Source organism: Onychomys torridus, chromosome 23, assembly GCF_903995425.1.
Source record: "Onychomys torridus chromosome 23, mOncTor1.1, whole genome shotgun sequence".
Classification (NCBI taxonomy): Eukaryota; Metazoa; Chordata; class Mammalia; order Rodentia; family Cricetidae; genus Onychomys; species Onychomys torridus.
The window spans coordinates 43,804,780-43,821,580 of record NC_050465.1 but is presented as its reverse complement, the minus strand read 5'-3'; the positions used below and the strand labels follow the sequence as shown (position 1 = coordinate 43,821,580).

Here is a 16,801-nt window from a genome sequence, read left to right as displayed (position 1 = left end):
CCTTTGCTATACCAACTGTAAATCAGATAAATAAACACAAGTAGCTAATTCTTAAACTGCCCTGTGTCTTCCTGTGTGTGGTTTTTGTCTCAAGTCTCATACAATCCAGCATGGAGTCTTTATGTTGGATTTTACTAGAAACATCCCATATTTGTTTAACTAATTAAAAAACATTAAATTAATAGTAAGCAGGTCTTAGAATATTTTATAGATTTTTTTTTTGTACTTTAAAAAATGATTAATGTGGGGATGGTGTTGGGGTCAGAGACAGTTTGCAAGAGTCAGTTCTTTCCTTTAGCCATGTAGCTTCTGGGTATCAAATTCAGGTGCTCAGGCTTGATGTCAAGTGTCCTTACCCACCGGACCATTTGCTGGCCCTCAGGTATTTTTAGACCTAGACTACACCATGAATGTAGCTCACTCACAATAGCTCTATCCCAGAGTAACACCAACCAAGAATAAAGCCACTACTAAGCAGATAGTGAATGTGGGGATGTTCAGAAAGTATGACACAATTCTTCCTATAGTTCGCAATTTCCTGATCACACAGCTATTTAGAAATGGTTTCTTAAGTGTGAACATTGTTGGAATTCATAGAACAGGTCATTCAATGTCCTTGTTTCTCCTTCACAGTTTTGTTTTTGTATTGATTGCTTTGCTTGTGGTACTGGGGATTGAAGCTAGGGCTCCCTCACCAGCAAGTGCTCTATCACTGAGCTGTATATGTCCCCTGCTAACCAGTGATGGTGGCACACACCTTTAATCTCAGAATCTCTGGGTTCACGGCCAGCCTGGGCTACAGGGCGAATTCCAGGACAGCTGAGACTGATTTTGGTTTCTGGATTATTATTATTATTATTATTATTATTATTATTATTATTATTTAACCCTGTCTCAAACAAAACAAAAACAGTGTATCCCTTCCTGGGTTAGATTCAATATCCATACTGGGTTGTGGACATTTTGAGATTCATGAATGAAATATGAAACTACTTTTTGACATAAAATTTTGGTAACATTCTCAGTTTCTTTGTGTTTTCTTTCATAAGCAAGTATTAGTCTACATTCATACATCCAAAACCCAACAAGAATATAGGCTTTGAGTATCATGTCGGCTTCTGTCTGTTTTCACTGCATTAAGTTTGACTTAGGCTAATGCTGTTTTGTTTTTCATTGTTTTATATGAAGAGCCAAGTGCCACAAAATTTTCAAATCAAAAAGAAGTAAGCCTGGCTGTTGGCTGGCAAGTGGTGTCACCAGCAAGCGCTAAAATGTGGGTGCCCTTGCATTTGGGCATAGACGTTAAGAATTGAGATGGCATCTTGGTAGGTTTTTCTTTTGATGAGTGTGAAGTGTCCTTCCCCACCTCTTGGGTAATTTTGGTTGGAAGTCTACTTTGTTAGATCATAGAATAGCTATACCAGCTTGCTTCTTGGGTCCATTTGCTTGGAAAATCTTTTTCTAATCCTTTACTCTGAGGTAATGTCTGTCTTTGATGTTGAGGTGTGTTTCTTGGATGCAACAGAAGGATCATGTTTTAGAAACCATTCTGTTAGCCTATGTCCTTTATTGGGGAATTGAGTCCATTGATACTGAGAAATATTAATGACCAATGATTGTTAATTCCTATTATTTATGGTGGTGGGTGGGGGTGTTTTCCTTCTTTTGGTTTTTCTGGTTTGAGATTATTTCCTGTGTTTTCATTGTTATGATTTAAGCGGCAAAAGGGACCTTGGCAGATCGGAGCAAACAAATGCCACCAAGTCACACCATGCAACAGGTTTCACTGGAGAAGTTTATTGGGGGAGGGTGGGTACTCAGAGGGGAAAGAGAGCAGGAAGAGAAGGCACTGACTTTTTATAAGGAGGCATAGCGCATTCACATAGAGAGACTGTGTGACTCATGGTGACAGTGGAGATGTGCCACAGATGGTGGCTGAGGATGATGTGGCCTCCCGTCACTGGGTTACTGAAAGTGGGCTTAGGGGTGGGGTTCTCCAACATTCATGAGTGTGGTTAACTTCCTTGGGTTGGAGTTTTCCTTCTAGTACCTTCTATAGGGCTGGAGTTGTGGATGGATATTGTTTAAATTTGGCTTTGTCATAGAACATCTTGTTTTCTCCATCTATGGTGATTGAACGTTTTGCTGGGTATAATAAATTGTTAAAGAACTAAATTTTCACATCACATTCAGACATTATTTATAGTGGGCCAGACACTTTGCCAAGTGCAGCTTAGAGATGCAAGCATTAAAAGAAGCCAAAATCGGGGGGCCACGCCCCGCTGGAAAACTCACAAAGCTCCTCTGCACGCTCCTGTTGCCACTCCGGTCCCTCTGGTGTTCTCAGACAGTATCTGTCCCCGACCCTGCCGGCAACACAAAGCACAAACCTTCAAAGCCTCCGAACACTGTGAGCTTTCCTCTCAAGGGGCAGGAGGTAGGAAGGGCCAGCTATGGAGATGCGGGTGAGCCCAACACTTGGGAGGGAGCGGGTTCGAGGGAGAGGGAGAATACCCAGAACAGGGGCCCCTCTAGGTGTGACCACAGAAGTGCGAGCTTTCACAGTTCTGTAGCTCTGTGGTGGGAACCTGTCAAGAACAGCTGAATGAGTCCAAGAGGGTCAGCACAGCATCCTAACCGTCAGACGTCAAAAGTCAAGGCGTGGCCAAAGACAACAGAGTGTACGGGGGGGTCTCGGCAAGCCCCTTAAGAGAACACTGCCTTCCTTATTGGGGGTGGGGGGCAGGACAGGGGCAGTTCTCAGTCAGCAAATACACTCACCGAATGCAAAGCCTCTGGCTGCTCCTGGCTCTTCACACTTGCCACCTCATGAGGGCAGCAACATCACACAGGACGGTGTCCCTTCCCCAAACCATGCACAAACCAGTTCTGATGACACAGCTGTCCACAATGTTAAGGCGGCACCACTGACTGTACTTTCCTACAAAGGCAGTCTGGTCTCCTCCAGGCCCTGAGGGAAGACGTTGGAAATGCTGCTAACCTTGGAAAGCCTCCACTTCAGGTCCCTCTGCTGTTTTGGAGCTGACAAAATGGTGACTGTGTTTGGGGGGAGAGCAGAGGCAGGGGTGTTGGGGTGGTTACTGACTTCCAAGTATTTGTCCTAGGGCTGGGCATGTAGCTCAGTGCCAGGAGCCTGCCTCCACCTGATCACCACAAGAAACCAACTGAAGAAAAGCTAGCAAGTCAGTGCTTTGGGATCCCCCTCAGCATCTATTTTCCTCTGTCTTTTATATTCAGCCACTGCTCACTCAAAACTCACACTCTTTTTTACTAATTGCAAAAAAAAAAAAAAAAAAAAAAAAAAAATTAAATATAGTTTCATGATGAACAGGTTCAAAGTAAATTCTCAATCTAGTTAAATCTATCAAATTTCTCTTAGTTATGTCTTTCCCTCCTTTTAAGTTCTGAATGTCTGTCTCCATCTTGTCTTGGAGTTGCAGACGCCACGAGGCTCCTCTTAGCTGGCACAATGAGGCTGGCATAGCCGAACTGATCCCCAGGCATGCGGCTGGCTCCTCCCACTGACAGATTGACAGATTCTCTGCCTCCAGACTCCCTGTTACACAGAGCTGACAGAACTGCTTGTCTTAAGCCGCTAATAACTAACAGTTGAGTGTGTTTGCGTTGACGAATTTAAGAAATGGTTGCTGTTGATGTTGGCATTGCCTGGGGCTAAGTTCCAGGCCATCTTCTTACATGATACTGTCCCCTACGTGTTCATGTACCCCCTCCATCGACCACTAAATCTGTTTCTAGACTCTTCTTTGAACTTACGGAATTTTTAATGAATTCTCCAGTAGACATCACCACTTAGATCTCCCCCAGCACCTCAACATGCCCAAAACAGAATGCATGTTCTCTTCCCAAACCTGTTCATCCCCAGCTTACTCCTAACGGTGAAGGGCACTGTCTTAGTTACAGTTTCAGTTGCTGTGATGAGACATCATGACCACAGCAACTCTCATAAAGGAAAACATTTAATTGGGGCTAACTTACAGTTCAGAGATTTAATCCATTAGCATCATGGTGGGACATGGCGGCATGCAGGCAGACATGGTGCTGGAGAAGGAGCTGAGAGTTCTACATCTTGATCTACAGGAACAGGAAGTGAACTGTGTCACTGGGCGTAGCCTGAGCATAGGAGACCTCAAAGCCCATCCCCACAGTGACACACTTCCTCCAACAAGGCCACACCTACTCCAACAAGGCCACACCTCCTAATAGTACGACTCCCTTTGGGGGCCATTTTCTTTTAAACCACCACAGGTACCAACAGCAATTCAGTCACTGGAACTGGAGACCCAGGAATCACAATGCCTCTTCTTCCTTCCCTCCTGCGTCCCAGCCTACCTTGTCCTCTGGTCATCCCCAGTGCTGGCCCTCCAGGACCACATCTAGGACTCATCAGCCTCTGAGACATTCCTACCCAGTTCTTTTGTCTCCTGTGATGGCCCCTCCACTGCTTCTCTGCCTTGCGGTCACCATGATCGTTCTTATATGTAGATCTAGTCAGATTCCTTCTCTGGTTAAAGTTCTTGTTAACACATGGTTTAAGTCTCTTAACAGAAGATTCGTTGTGGCCGGGTGGTGGCGGCACATGCAGGGGCAGAGGCAGGTGGATCTCTGTGAGTTCGAGGCCAGACTGGTCTACACAGAGAGAGTTCCAGGACAGTCAGGGCTACACAGAGAAACCATGTCTTGAAAAACAAAAAAGAAAACAAAACAAAATAATCACAAAAGAGTAATTGTGCTTTTATTGAACTAATCATTTCCAAATTAGTCTGTTAGCTCAACAGAGCACAGAACGGAGGTGTTGCCCCATGCCTAGCTATAGCGCCTGGTGTTCAGGCAGGTCACACGCGGATTGTGAACTTAGCTTTTGTAAACTGTGGGATGTGGGCTGTCACTGACCCAGGAGTCATCTAATGGATTAGAATCAGCCTTCATTTAGAAAAGAAAAACAGAATAGTAAGCGGTAAGGTATTGTTTGTGAACTTTCATTATAAAATGTGTGTCTTTTAGTGAGTTATGATAAAATAAAAATGAATAAGCAAGCACTTTTTTAGTTTGGTTGTTTTTGTCTTTTTTGTTTGTTTTATTTGGCAAGATCAGCTTTGTTAAAATAAAAATAAAAATAAAAATCCGAAACCATAGGTAGCTGGAAAATGGCCCATCCCTGTGGACGTCCACAAGTCTCAAAGCTAAGCTTCAAGGACAGACACATCTGCCAGGTGTGGTGGTGCAAGCTTTGAATCCCAGCACTCGGGAGGCAGAGCCAGGTGGATCTCCGTGAGTTCGAGGCCAGCCTGGGCTACAGAGCGAGATCCAGGACAGCCAAGGCTACACAGAGAAACCCTGTTTCAAAAAACAAAACAACAACAACAACAAAAAGGAGGATTCATCCACTGTACAGTTCTAGGACTCTGAGAAAACTTTGAAAGTTAAAATCAATCACAAAAGCCCAGGACTGTTGGCCGTACACCACTGAGGCCCAGGATGCTGTAGAATTCCATTGTTCTGGAAATGTATCTTAAGCTTCTTCAGCCTCATGTCTGATAATGAAGTAAAACTCTCATATGAATTCCCTGCTGGTGAGTATGGACACTGATTTGAGTCTAGGAGCATTTAACTGGCTGCTTCTCCAACCCTCTGCTTTGAGCCAATGAGGCACCATTCTGTTTCCATAGTGACAAAAGAAACAAACCCTCCTGCCATCTCCCCAGAGCAAACCTCCCAAGTCAGGCCCCGTCAGAGACTCTGGGCAGATGGTGACTTTCTCAAGTGTAACTTTCACTGAAATACTGGGGACAACTGAGCTGTCTTCTCAGGGAAGTTTCTGCCCGCTGCACCCTTCTGGAAGCCATTGGCTGGGTCTGCAGGTTTCCAGCCGGTCCTGTGGATTTCCGCCTGGGCAGCTCAGCGGTTCGGGGATAAGCGCTGAAGCCATGAGTCCGGAACGTCTTGATCTGGTGTGAAATGAACCCCGATTTTGTGCTGATGGGGTCTTGTTTCCCTACAACATTATGGTTTCTTTAAGACTCTCACCTTGGGAAGGAACCACAGGGGAATGAATCTTTGAAAGAATTAAGGTAAGATCTGGAAAGATTTTCCTGCAGGCTGTTTAGAACCCAGATCCTTTCTTAAACTCCACAGCTCAAAGGCAGTCCTCCCGGCCTTGAGGGAAACCCCGGGAAGAAAATACAGGAAAGGAAAACGGGGTAACACACACACACACACACACACACACACACACACAAAACACACATACCACACACAACACACATACCACACACAACACACATGCACCACACACACATTCACACACACACACACACCACACACATTCCACACACAACACACGTGCACCACACACACATACCACACACACCAACACACATATACACACATACCACACACACATACCACACACAACACACATGCACCACACACACACAACACATAAACACAACACACACACACACACACACACACACACACACACACACACACACACACACACACCACAATAAATGACCTTTGTTATAAGGCTCCCTACCACCTCGCTTGTCCCAGTTCCTCCCCTGACACCCTCAGCCCCACCGCATGATTTCCTAATAGCCCACATCTGTTCTGATGGCTCATCAGTTTTGTATTACTGGTTTTAAATGCTTTGAATATGGTTCCAGCAGATGCAAAGGGAACTTTTTTTTAAGAGAGCAAATTAATAAATATCAAAGCTTTTTTTTTTTTTTTTTTTTTTTTGGTGGAGCTGAGGATCGAACCCAGAGCCTTGCGCTTGCTAGGCAAGCATTCTACCACTGAGCTAAATCCCCAACCCAAAAGCATTTTTAGAATGAGGAAAAAGGAAACAAACATTTACCAATACAAAACTGGTTAAAGTATAAATAGCATTCATAGACATTTACAGCAATGGGCCAAGAGAAACAGCGTGGTGATCGAGGGCGCTTGCTGCTTTTCCAGGGAGCCCAAATTTGGTTCCAATCAGCCACATCCAGTGGCTCCCAAAAGCCTGTAACTCCAGCTCCAGAATATCTACTGCTCTCTTCTGGATACTGTGGGTTCCTGAACACTTGTGGTATACCCTCACACGGATAAAAAAACACGTACATAAAATTAAAAATAAATCCTTTTCTAAGTTTTAGAATTGCAATGATATGGAAACTGATCTCAGACTTATTTGAAAGATTGTTTTAAATTTGCTTTAAAATTTAATATGATGGGGGATGGAGAGATGGTTCAGTGATTAAGAGCACTGGCTGCTCTTCCAAAGGTCCTGAGTTCAATTCCCAGCAACCACATGGTGGCTCACAACCATCTATGATGAGATCTGGTGCCCACTTCTGGCCTGCAGGGATGCGTGCAGACAGAACATTGTATACATAATTTTTAAAATACGTTAATATGATGTTGGAGGAGTGAAATGGAGTCGGGGTGGGACATAGGGTTAGTCACTTTGACAATTGTTAAAATTATGGGATAGGTGAGGTTATTATACTCTTTTCTACATTTGGCATATTTTTAAATTTCTTGAGTGCAAAAAATATTTTTTAAATGATGGCATATTATATTTCTTTATAATAGAAACTCAAGGCACTATCTTAAACAACATATCCAGGATATAAATATAGTTTTGCTTCTGTTTATGAAAAGCTTTGTAAATCTGTTCTTTAGAATGCAGAAAATTCTGGAAGGCATTCCTTCAAGTATTTCCAGTGGTCATCTTTGGATATTACAGTTTTGATATATTTTTTTTTTACTTCCTTAGTGTTTTCTGTTGTCTCTCTAATGAGCTGCTTTTATCATAATAACACACACACACACATACAAATCATATAAATCAACCCATATTCCTTTTTTTGTTTTAAGTAGAAAGAAAAGTTTCTATGTGCAAAATAGTCGTTCATGGCGTTCATCTCCATGTGCAGGCCGAGAGCTCCCCTAGGTCTGATTAGCTGTGCACAGCAATGCAACCTGGCATGCACCGGCATGGACAGTGCACAGCAATGCAATCCAGCTGTATAATGCAACCCTAATGTGTAAAGTCAGGCCCATCTGATTCCAAAGCACCCCCAAAACTGTCATAACATGTCATGAAGGGGACAGGCTACATAACCCCGACATTCTGACCCAGTTTTCCCTCTTTAATACAAAGTCTCTTTCTCTTTGTAAGGTCATATATGCCGCAGGTTTGGGGGATGGGTACAGAGACAGGGCTGGTGCTGAAAGACAAGGACACCATTCATCCTGCTCCAGGCTCATCAGATCTGTCAACTCCCTATATCAGTGTCCTCAGGAGGCGTACCTCTGGGGTCACCTGACGGCTGTCTTCTGTGCAGTCATCATGGTGGGGACTTGCTTTTAGTTCCCTTCTGCAATTCAGGCAGGTGCCCAAATCGAGAAACAGGGAGACACATTCACGCTCTATGGTGAAGTAGGACGAATTTCCCAGGAAGTTCTGTGCGGGATCTGCTCTGGGGATCTCTCGTCCTGCAGAGTGAGCTAATGTAAACCTGAGGAGGAACAGGCCACAGAAACCAAGGGAATGTGTGCTCGCAAATGCAATGTGCTACCTCTGTGCCATCTCTGCCTGTCACCTGGAAGCCTGGGTAGCAACAGTTGAGCAAGGACTGTATACTTGGATTACAGTGATAACTCAGCTGTGGAGGATGTTTAATTGCTTTCAGGTCAAGTGGCAAGCCATGAGGCATCCTTCTGCAGGACAGCCTACATTAGCTCACCCTCCACGGCTGTTCTTCGGGCTGCCCCTAGATCCTTCCCTATCTCTGTTTACTTTGGTTCGGAGTGTTTTAACTCTGGTGTTTTCTCATCTCAGCCAGAGCGCCCAACTTAGCAACCAAGACTACATCTGACCTCGACCATGTATCATCCCAACCCTCTCATCTACTGCACCTGCTGGGACCCCTGGAACTTGGGACCACGGAAGCTAATCAAGACCCCTCATCCACTTCCGAAGACCTCCTCGGGGAAGTTTAAGTAAGGACACACTGGGCTGGGCTCGGTAGAGGAAGTGACGGTTCCTTTTGTACTCCTGGTCTTGTAAGATTCCCCAGTCCAGAGCTCGCCACAAATTCCCCACAGAACAGGAAGCCCTGCTTTCCTGCCTTTCCAACCAGCCCGGCTGCTGCCCTGTTCTGACAGGACAGGCCTGTCTGACCAACATTTCAATAAAGAAGGCTTGAGTCTGCAATTCTGCAGGTGTGTGTGTGTGTGTGTGTGTGTGTGGTGTATGGTGTGTGTGTGTGTGTGTGTGTGTGTGTGTGGTGTATGTGTGTGGTATATGGTGTGTGTGTGTGTGTGTGTGTGTGTGTGTGTGTGTGTGGTGTGTGGTGTATGTGTGTGGTGTATGGTGTGTGTGAGTGTGTGTGTGTGGTGGGTGTGAGTGTGTGTGAGTGTGGTGGGTGTGGGTGTGAATGAGTGTGGTGTGTGTGTGTGTGTGTGTGTGTGTGTGTGTCACTCAAACAGACTTTGGCAACAGCAGTCCCTCCTCAGGAACAATGGCTTTGGGGTTTGTCCTGACAACCAGGACTTCTTGGAGATAGCAGACAAGAACAAGGAGGAGACCTGAGGTCTTCAAGGCCTCCACTCTTCATGACTCTGGTTGTCACGTCATACTTTCCAATTCGGAGTCACCACGGATATATGCCCTTATTGGGGAGTGTTGAGACATATTTTTTAATTTCCAGTGTTTATTTATTTATTGCTTTCAGGCAAACTCTTCCTACACCAGTTTCAAGAGAACACAACTACCTCCAGTCCCAACCGATAAAACCTGTTGTTTCCCCAAAGTAAGTACTTGTAGCTCCATGAGGTAATGGATAAAATAATCCACCACACAAGGAATTAACTCACCCTGAGAGCTCCAGAGTATATCCCTGATCACATCCATTTTGGATTTCTCCATCACTGAGGCCCTGTACCAATAGATTCCTCAGTTACCCAGGGGTGTCTCTCTCTCTGTCTCTCTCTCTCTCTGTCTCTGTGTGTGTCTCTCTCTCTCTGTCTCTCTCTCTCTCTCTCTCTCTCTGTCTCTCTCTCTCTCTCTCTCTCTCTCTCTCTCTCTCCCTCTCTCTCTCTCTCTCTCTCACACACACACACACACACACACACAGAGAGAGAGAGAGAGAGGACTTCCACATCCATGCTGGCTTGAACTAATTTGCTACCAGAGATGTCAAAAATGTGCCAGAATCCACTGATTTTTCCCCCTTCAACCAAATCCATGGTGATTTCAGCTCAGAGGAGGACAGGAAGCAGTGAGTGGCGGAAAGGACATGGCCTGCAGAGGCGGGAAGGCGGAGGGGTGGGGCGGAGGTCGGAGGTTGTCAGGTAACTGACTGAGATGGAGACATCCCTTCACCTGTATATTCTCCAAGTGGGGCCAATGCAGTCATGGAGTTGACAAGGGAATGTCAGTCAGAGAGAAGTGACCTCTGTGGAGGTGACCACTAGTGACATGGGAAGCCTCCAGAAGCTGGCAAAGGCTCAGTTCTCCCTGGGAGCTCGAGAGTGCAGCCCCACCCACATCCATTATGAACTGTCCCCTCACTGAAGCCCTGTACCAGCATGTCCCCCAGCTCCCCAGGGTCCCCCCAGAAGGTCAAGTAACTGGCCTAGGAGACCAAAGGTCCGAGGTGGCCACGTCAGCGCTCATCCCCTGAGCTCGGCCCCTTGGCTGCTCCTGTTGCTTTCTGAGCACATCCTTCTCTTGCAGAGACAAAGCCCAGACAGGGAAGCCGGGGGAGAGCAGCAAACTTCCTCCTGTGAGTAGAAATGGGGAAAGGCCCGGAAGAGCATTTATCTGGCACCTACTGTGTGCAAGCATGGGTTTTTTACACACTCACTCTGCCAAACCTTAACAGAGGATTGCCTTGGAGCAATCCTCATAGTATTAATGGTAAGTGGCCGAGCTGTAACTAACCCCAGCTATTCTCCCCTGCTTTGTGTAAGTCCCTGGGGACAACAGATGGTGGTTGTTCATGCCCCAGTACAGGAAGCAAGCCCTCTGCCATAGTGGGAAGCCACAAATCCCAAGACAGGGGCTGTCAAGGCACCCAAAGCCAGCAAAAGCAAAGACATGGGCCTCAGAGCACGAGTCTCCATGGGTCTGACATAGGCATGAGACCAGGTTATAGTTACACTTTAGAAAATGCACTTTCTCCGTAGGAGAATTGACTACTTTTTATTTTATCATTTCACATTCCCACCCCACCCGCTTCCTAAACAAGGACCACACAGTCCTTTAAAGGGCATCAATGGTCGGGAACAAAATAAGCAAAGAGAATCACCGTGAGATGGAAAGGTCTCGAACATGGGGGGCACCAGAGTGAAAGCAGAGACCAGCTGGGGCAGTGGTGTTTTAAGAACCCAAGCGCAAGATGCTGGGCCCTTGGCCCATGAGGGGACCAGGCTTAAAGGAAGGTGGGGCAGAGATGCCAGTTCGGAGATGGCGGGGGTGACTTGTGGTACTGCAGAGTGGTCTGCACGCGTCTAGAAGCTGTGATTGTAGCCACGTTAGCCAATGACTGCCGGGATTCAGTCCTGGCAGCTAATGAAGGGAGAGGATGAACTCACCGCTTGGGTCTGCGCCTGCGCTAACCACCTCCTTGTAGCTTATCTTGTTCTTCCCCCTTACAAAAGCCCTCTGGAGGGGCTATTGTTACCAGTTTTCTGAAGAGGAGACTGTGTCACAGAGGTGTTAAGTAGCTTCAGGGCCAACTAGTTAAAAAATCGGCCTGTCCAATTCCAAACGTTGAACAGCTCCCACAATGCCCAGCTGCTGGCCACCGTGGAGGATGGAAGGGAGGGGGAGATGGAGTCGTGTCGAAGGACCGGTTGGAACTGCTGAGTTTGAGGGGCCGGGGGCCAAGGGAGTTGGGATTGGATCTGAGAGATGGGAGGGCCGTGGCTGGAGGAGGCACAGAAGGGTCGTGGGCCCTGGATCTCCGCACAGCGTCTCTGTGTGTAAGATGCGAGGCAGCCCACAGCAGGGCGAGGAAGCTCAGCTTCTCCAGGCTCACCGTTTCCCTTTGTCTTCCGCCTTGAGACCCAGGAAGTGATTGACGTGTCACCTGGCTACAAACTTGTTCGAAATCGAGAACAGATTTCGGTCACCTTGGGAGATGAGATATTCAGTAGGAAAAAACACTCTGAATCGGACATCTTGAGCAAAATCAAGTTTTCCAGGTAAAGTCTTTGGATGAGCACCAGTTTCTCAGTTTCCCAGCTAGCCAGCCCAGCCTGGCCCCGGTAAATACCTGATATCCACGTCCAGGTCGCAGGTCCCTGCCCAGGAAACAGCCCGGCTAACATGACCTGACACTAAAGAGGAAAGCACTCCCACCAGGGAGAGACAGGGAAATATTCAAAAATAGTCTGCATTCTGAGTGTGGGAATTCAGAGCAAAGCTAGTTTCTGGGAGGCTGGAGTATGCATCTCTTTCTCCATTGTAAGCGATCCAAAAATGCCCATGGCTCTGAGGGGATGTAGTTTGGAAGGTTCTGACCGGGCACTAGCCATTGCTCTTTCCCTGAAGCCCCTCCTCTTTTGCGACCCTCTAATGTCATGCTCAGACCCATACATTTCAGTTCTTCCAGACCCCTCGCTCACGTCCTCTCTTTCTACACTATCCTTCCTGAATTCAGGCCTCTCACTCCTTCCTGTAGTCCTAGGCGGCTCTCCCAGTGTCTCTGCCATCCAGCTTTGGTCTGCTGTGAGAAGTTTTGTTCTGAAAACACAGTGGCACACCCTGTGTCAGATTCCAGCTCCGACCTGTCGAAGGGTTCTTCAGGGGAGGAGAGAGGAATGAGGAAGTATTAGATAGAAACATAGAAGGAGATGATGAGAAAGACACAGACACAGGATAGCTTTGGGAGGGCCCTGAGTCAATATCCAGCTGCCTCGAGATTTAGTCTAATGGGCTTTTGTTGTTGTTGTTGTTTGTTTTTGTTTTTCGAGACAGGGTTTCCCTGTGTAGTTTTGGTGCCTGTCCTGGATCTCACTCTGTAGACCAGGCTGGCTTCCAACTCATAGAGATCCACCTGGCTCTGCCTCCCAAGTGCTAGGATTAAAGGCATGTGCCACTACTGCCTGGCTCTAATGGGCTTTATATACACTGCCCAGGGGAGAGGCAAAAGACCTCGCCCTCTCAAGATCAAAGCACAATGTACAGCCAAATGCAAACTCTTTCAAACACCTGTTAACCACGCCTGTGGCCAAATCATCCCATTATGCAGCCCTGCTGGGTAAAACAAGCTCAGATTCTCTGACCCTGAGTAAGGTCTCACCAGAAAGCCTCTGTGGGCCCCCACAACCCTGAATACAGTACTGTGGAGAGAAAGGGGTTATGGGAGCAGGGCCAGGTAGATCTCTGTTATTTGGAGACCAGCCTGATCTACATAGCAAGTTCCAGGACAGCCAGGGCTGTGTAGAGAGACCCTTTACCAAAAACAAAACAAAAACAAAACAAAAAAAAAGAAAAAAAAGAAAAAAAAAACAAAAAACAAGAAAAGAAGCTATTGTTCCAAAGGATCTGGAAAGATGTTCAACTGATCAAGTTAGTTCCCTGTCTCTCGAATTCATGGAAGAATCTGGGCATGGTGACACACGCCCATAATCCTAGCACTGAGGGACCATCAGGAGAATCCCTGGAGCTCATTGGCCAGCTGAACTAGCTGAAACACCAGTTCTAGGTTCAGTGAGAAAGCCTGTCTCATAAAAGAAGGTGAAAAGCACACAAACACACACTCAAATATACCATACATAAACACACACAGATAGGCAGCCATCTGTGGCTACGTAGAAAGGCAACATGTAAACTGTTGGTGGTGATTACCTCTGGGAAGGGCTGGGGATGAGGCCATGCCAGGGAGACCAGGAAGTTTCTGATCTCAGAGTCATACCCCAGCCCCCAGCTTCCCATCGAGTCAGTGTGTGGGCGGGGGGGGGGGGGGGGGGGTGGCAGAGATTAACCCCTATTTTCTCTTTCCTGCTCAACCTACCACCCTCTGAGGGAGGGAATGGGTCCTATGCCCACAGTCTTATGTCGTATCTATAGCTGCCTCTCGGCCTCATAAGGAAGCCGTCCTCATTTGTGGTAGAATAAAACACATCATGTTTGTTCCTGGTTAAAGCTGTGAATATTGTTCACGGTGAAGATCATGTTTAAAAGACAAAGGTTTTCTACTTTTCCGCTTCCTCATCCCCCAGCCCCCTCTTCTCCTACATCCTTTCTCCTGTTTCCCCACCTGATGCCGTCTCTATGCCAAGAGAGGAATGGGGGACACCAAGAAAATGAAACCTTGAGAACTCCCTCGCAGATCCACGGCAGAGTCCTGTTCCCCACCCCACCCCACCCCGGGCTCACCCTTGACACAAACCCAGAAAGCCATTATGTGTTCTGAAAGCCACTTTTTTAACACACACACACACACACACACACACACACACACACACACACACACGGTATGGTGGACCACACCTTTGATCCCTGCACTTGAGAGGCTGAGGCAGGTGGATTTCTGTGAGTTTAAGGCCAGCCTGGTCTACAGACCCAGGCTGGACACAAACTCACTATGCTCCTGTCCTTGAGTGCTGGGATAGCAGACCTGACAGGTGCCTCACACATATTCATTTAAGTCTCCTCTCAGTCCCATCCATGGCCATTCCTTGTCTTTCAGCATGAGTCTTCCCAGGCTTTCCCATTTCCTAACCCTCTGCACATCTCCCTCCTACATTCAGCTAGCAACAACCAAACTCAGCTCAGTGTCCAACACACTCACTCTTATTTCTTTTCTGCTCAGCAGGACACCACACTACCCTGATCACTTCCAGCTTGTAGCTGGAAGTTTTCTCCAGTCCTGCCCACCCCCCGCAGTCCTGTAGCCACTTATAAAATAATCAGTCAGAAGCTTATATTAATTATAACTGCTTGGCCATTAGCTCAGGCTTATTACTGACTAGCTCTTACATTTAAATTAACCCACAATTCTTTTTTTTTAAATATTTATTCATTGTGTACACAGAAGAGGGTGCCAGCTGTCATTACAGATGGTTGTGAGCCACCATGTGGTTGCTGGGAATTGGACTCAGGACCTCTGGAAGAGCAGTCGGTGCTCTTAACCTCTGAGGCATCTCTCCAGCCCAACCCACAATTCTTAATCTATGTTTTGCCACGTGTTCTGTGGCTTACCAGTCTGCTGGCATGTTGTTTCTTTGGCGGCAGCTGGCGTCTCCTCTCTTCTGCTTCTTCTTCCTCTCTCTCCAGCTGGAATGTCCCACCTAACCTTATTCTGCCTCAGCATTGGCCAAACAGCTTTATTTATCAACCAATCAGAGTAACACACATGCACAGCATACAGAAAGACATCCCACAGCACCAGCTAGCTCCCCTTAAGGTCCAACCACCCCACTATGAAATGCTTTATTCAGCACCACCCTCCACTGCTGCATCCCCATGCCATAGTGGTAGAGTAGGCACAAGGCAGACCTGGGTTAGGCAGCCTGGGGTCTGCCTGGCATGGATAGCATGCTCTGGTCATGACAGGAGTGTTTGTCCCGCAGGACTGATATCATTTCGGACCTTGAGGAGCAGATCTCTGAGTTGACAGCAATAATAGAACAAATGAACAGAGACCACCAGTCTGCCCAGAAACAAGTGAGTGATCCTTGCATTGACCACACCCTCAGGACCAATACTTTCAGGACACCTGCACGCCAGGCAACATGACAGGCACTTTGCTGTAGTGAGCCATGCTATCCAGGCGCAGGACTCTGCAAAGCGGACTGTGCACTGAGCAGTATTTCTCTGCCTGCATCCTTGTCCATAACTAAAAACTCAAAGACGTTTCATTTCCAGAGGTTTTCCAGGTGCCTCTGGGTGTGTGGTAACACTGTCTTCTCCACAGTCAGGTCACTGATTACTCCCCCTCTGGCCTTTGTCGTGGATACAGCTTCAGAGGTTGCCAGGCTATTGCTAATGACGCCAGCCTGGAGGATGTTGTGCAAAAGCGTCTAGGAAAAGCCTCCAGTGTCCACTCTCTGTTGCTCTTAAACTCACAGTGCCCATTCTCTAGAAGCAGCTGGAGTCCATTCAGTCTTGGTGTGTGTGTGTGTGTGTGTGTGTGTGTGTGTGTGTGTGTGTGTGTTTAAACAGGTGACATTTTTAACATTTTGGTCGTCAGGTCCAGTTTGTTCCCTTTTTCCCCAGCTCAGACAGGTGTACCTGGTGACCAGGCTGGAATGACAGACCAGAGCCATAGTCAGGAGCATGCACCCTGGTGTTATTGAAGTAAGCCTGTGAAGGCTCCACCTCCCCAAAGCAGCCTCTCAGGCTGATGGGTCCCCAGCTGTCTGAATCTTACAGTGGGCTGCCTCCTGACCAGGCCTTGACCTTTCCCACCTCCAATCTGTTGTTTTGTGACTCTGGCAGCTTGATGGCTTCTACCGAAGGGAAACTGAGGTCTGAGACATGTAATCATCTGTGTAAGGTGATGGAGCTTCAGGCAAATTCACGTCTGACTCTCCAGCACCGGCCACATGGAAGGCAACTTTAGAGATTGTCTTTGTTGGGAGGGGGGAGGAAGGGGGGTGTCTTGAAAATAGTACTACTTTACTTGTGAACAGCCCATTTGTAGTGTGGCCTTCGAAAGGTCTCGGTGTGGCGTTCAGGATGACAGAGAGATGGTGGTCAGGGCTAAGACGATTTTAGAAGAGCTATTAACACCACAGACAGACGGACAAC

The 16,801-nt window shown here is 47.1% G+C and overlaps 1 protein-coding gene across 1 annotated transcript in view; it reads left to right on the top strand.

Moving 5' to 3' along the window:
• The first annotated feature begins 5,759 nt into the window (after nucleotides 1-5,759).
• Flacc1 (flagellum associated containing coiled-coil domains 1) overlaps nucleotides 5,760-16,801 on the top strand; it is a 29,883-nt gene continuing 18,841 nt past the window's right edge. The window contains exons 1-6 of the mRNA XM_036173487.1: nucleotides 5,760-6,110; nucleotides 8,876-9,036; nucleotides 9,771-9,848; nucleotides 10,775-10,823; nucleotides 12,107-12,246; nucleotides 15,622-15,715. Coding sequence (XP_036029380.1) covers nucleotides 8,921-9,036; nucleotides 9,771-9,848; nucleotides 10,775-10,823; nucleotides 12,107-12,246; nucleotides 15,622-15,715 — 477 coding nt within the window. The 5' untranslated portion in view covers nucleotides 5,760-6,110; nucleotides 8,876-8,920. The remainder of the gene's footprint in view (nucleotides 6,111-8,875; nucleotides 9,037-9,770; nucleotides 9,849-10,774; nucleotides 10,824-12,106; nucleotides 12,247-15,621; nucleotides 15,716-16,801) is intronic.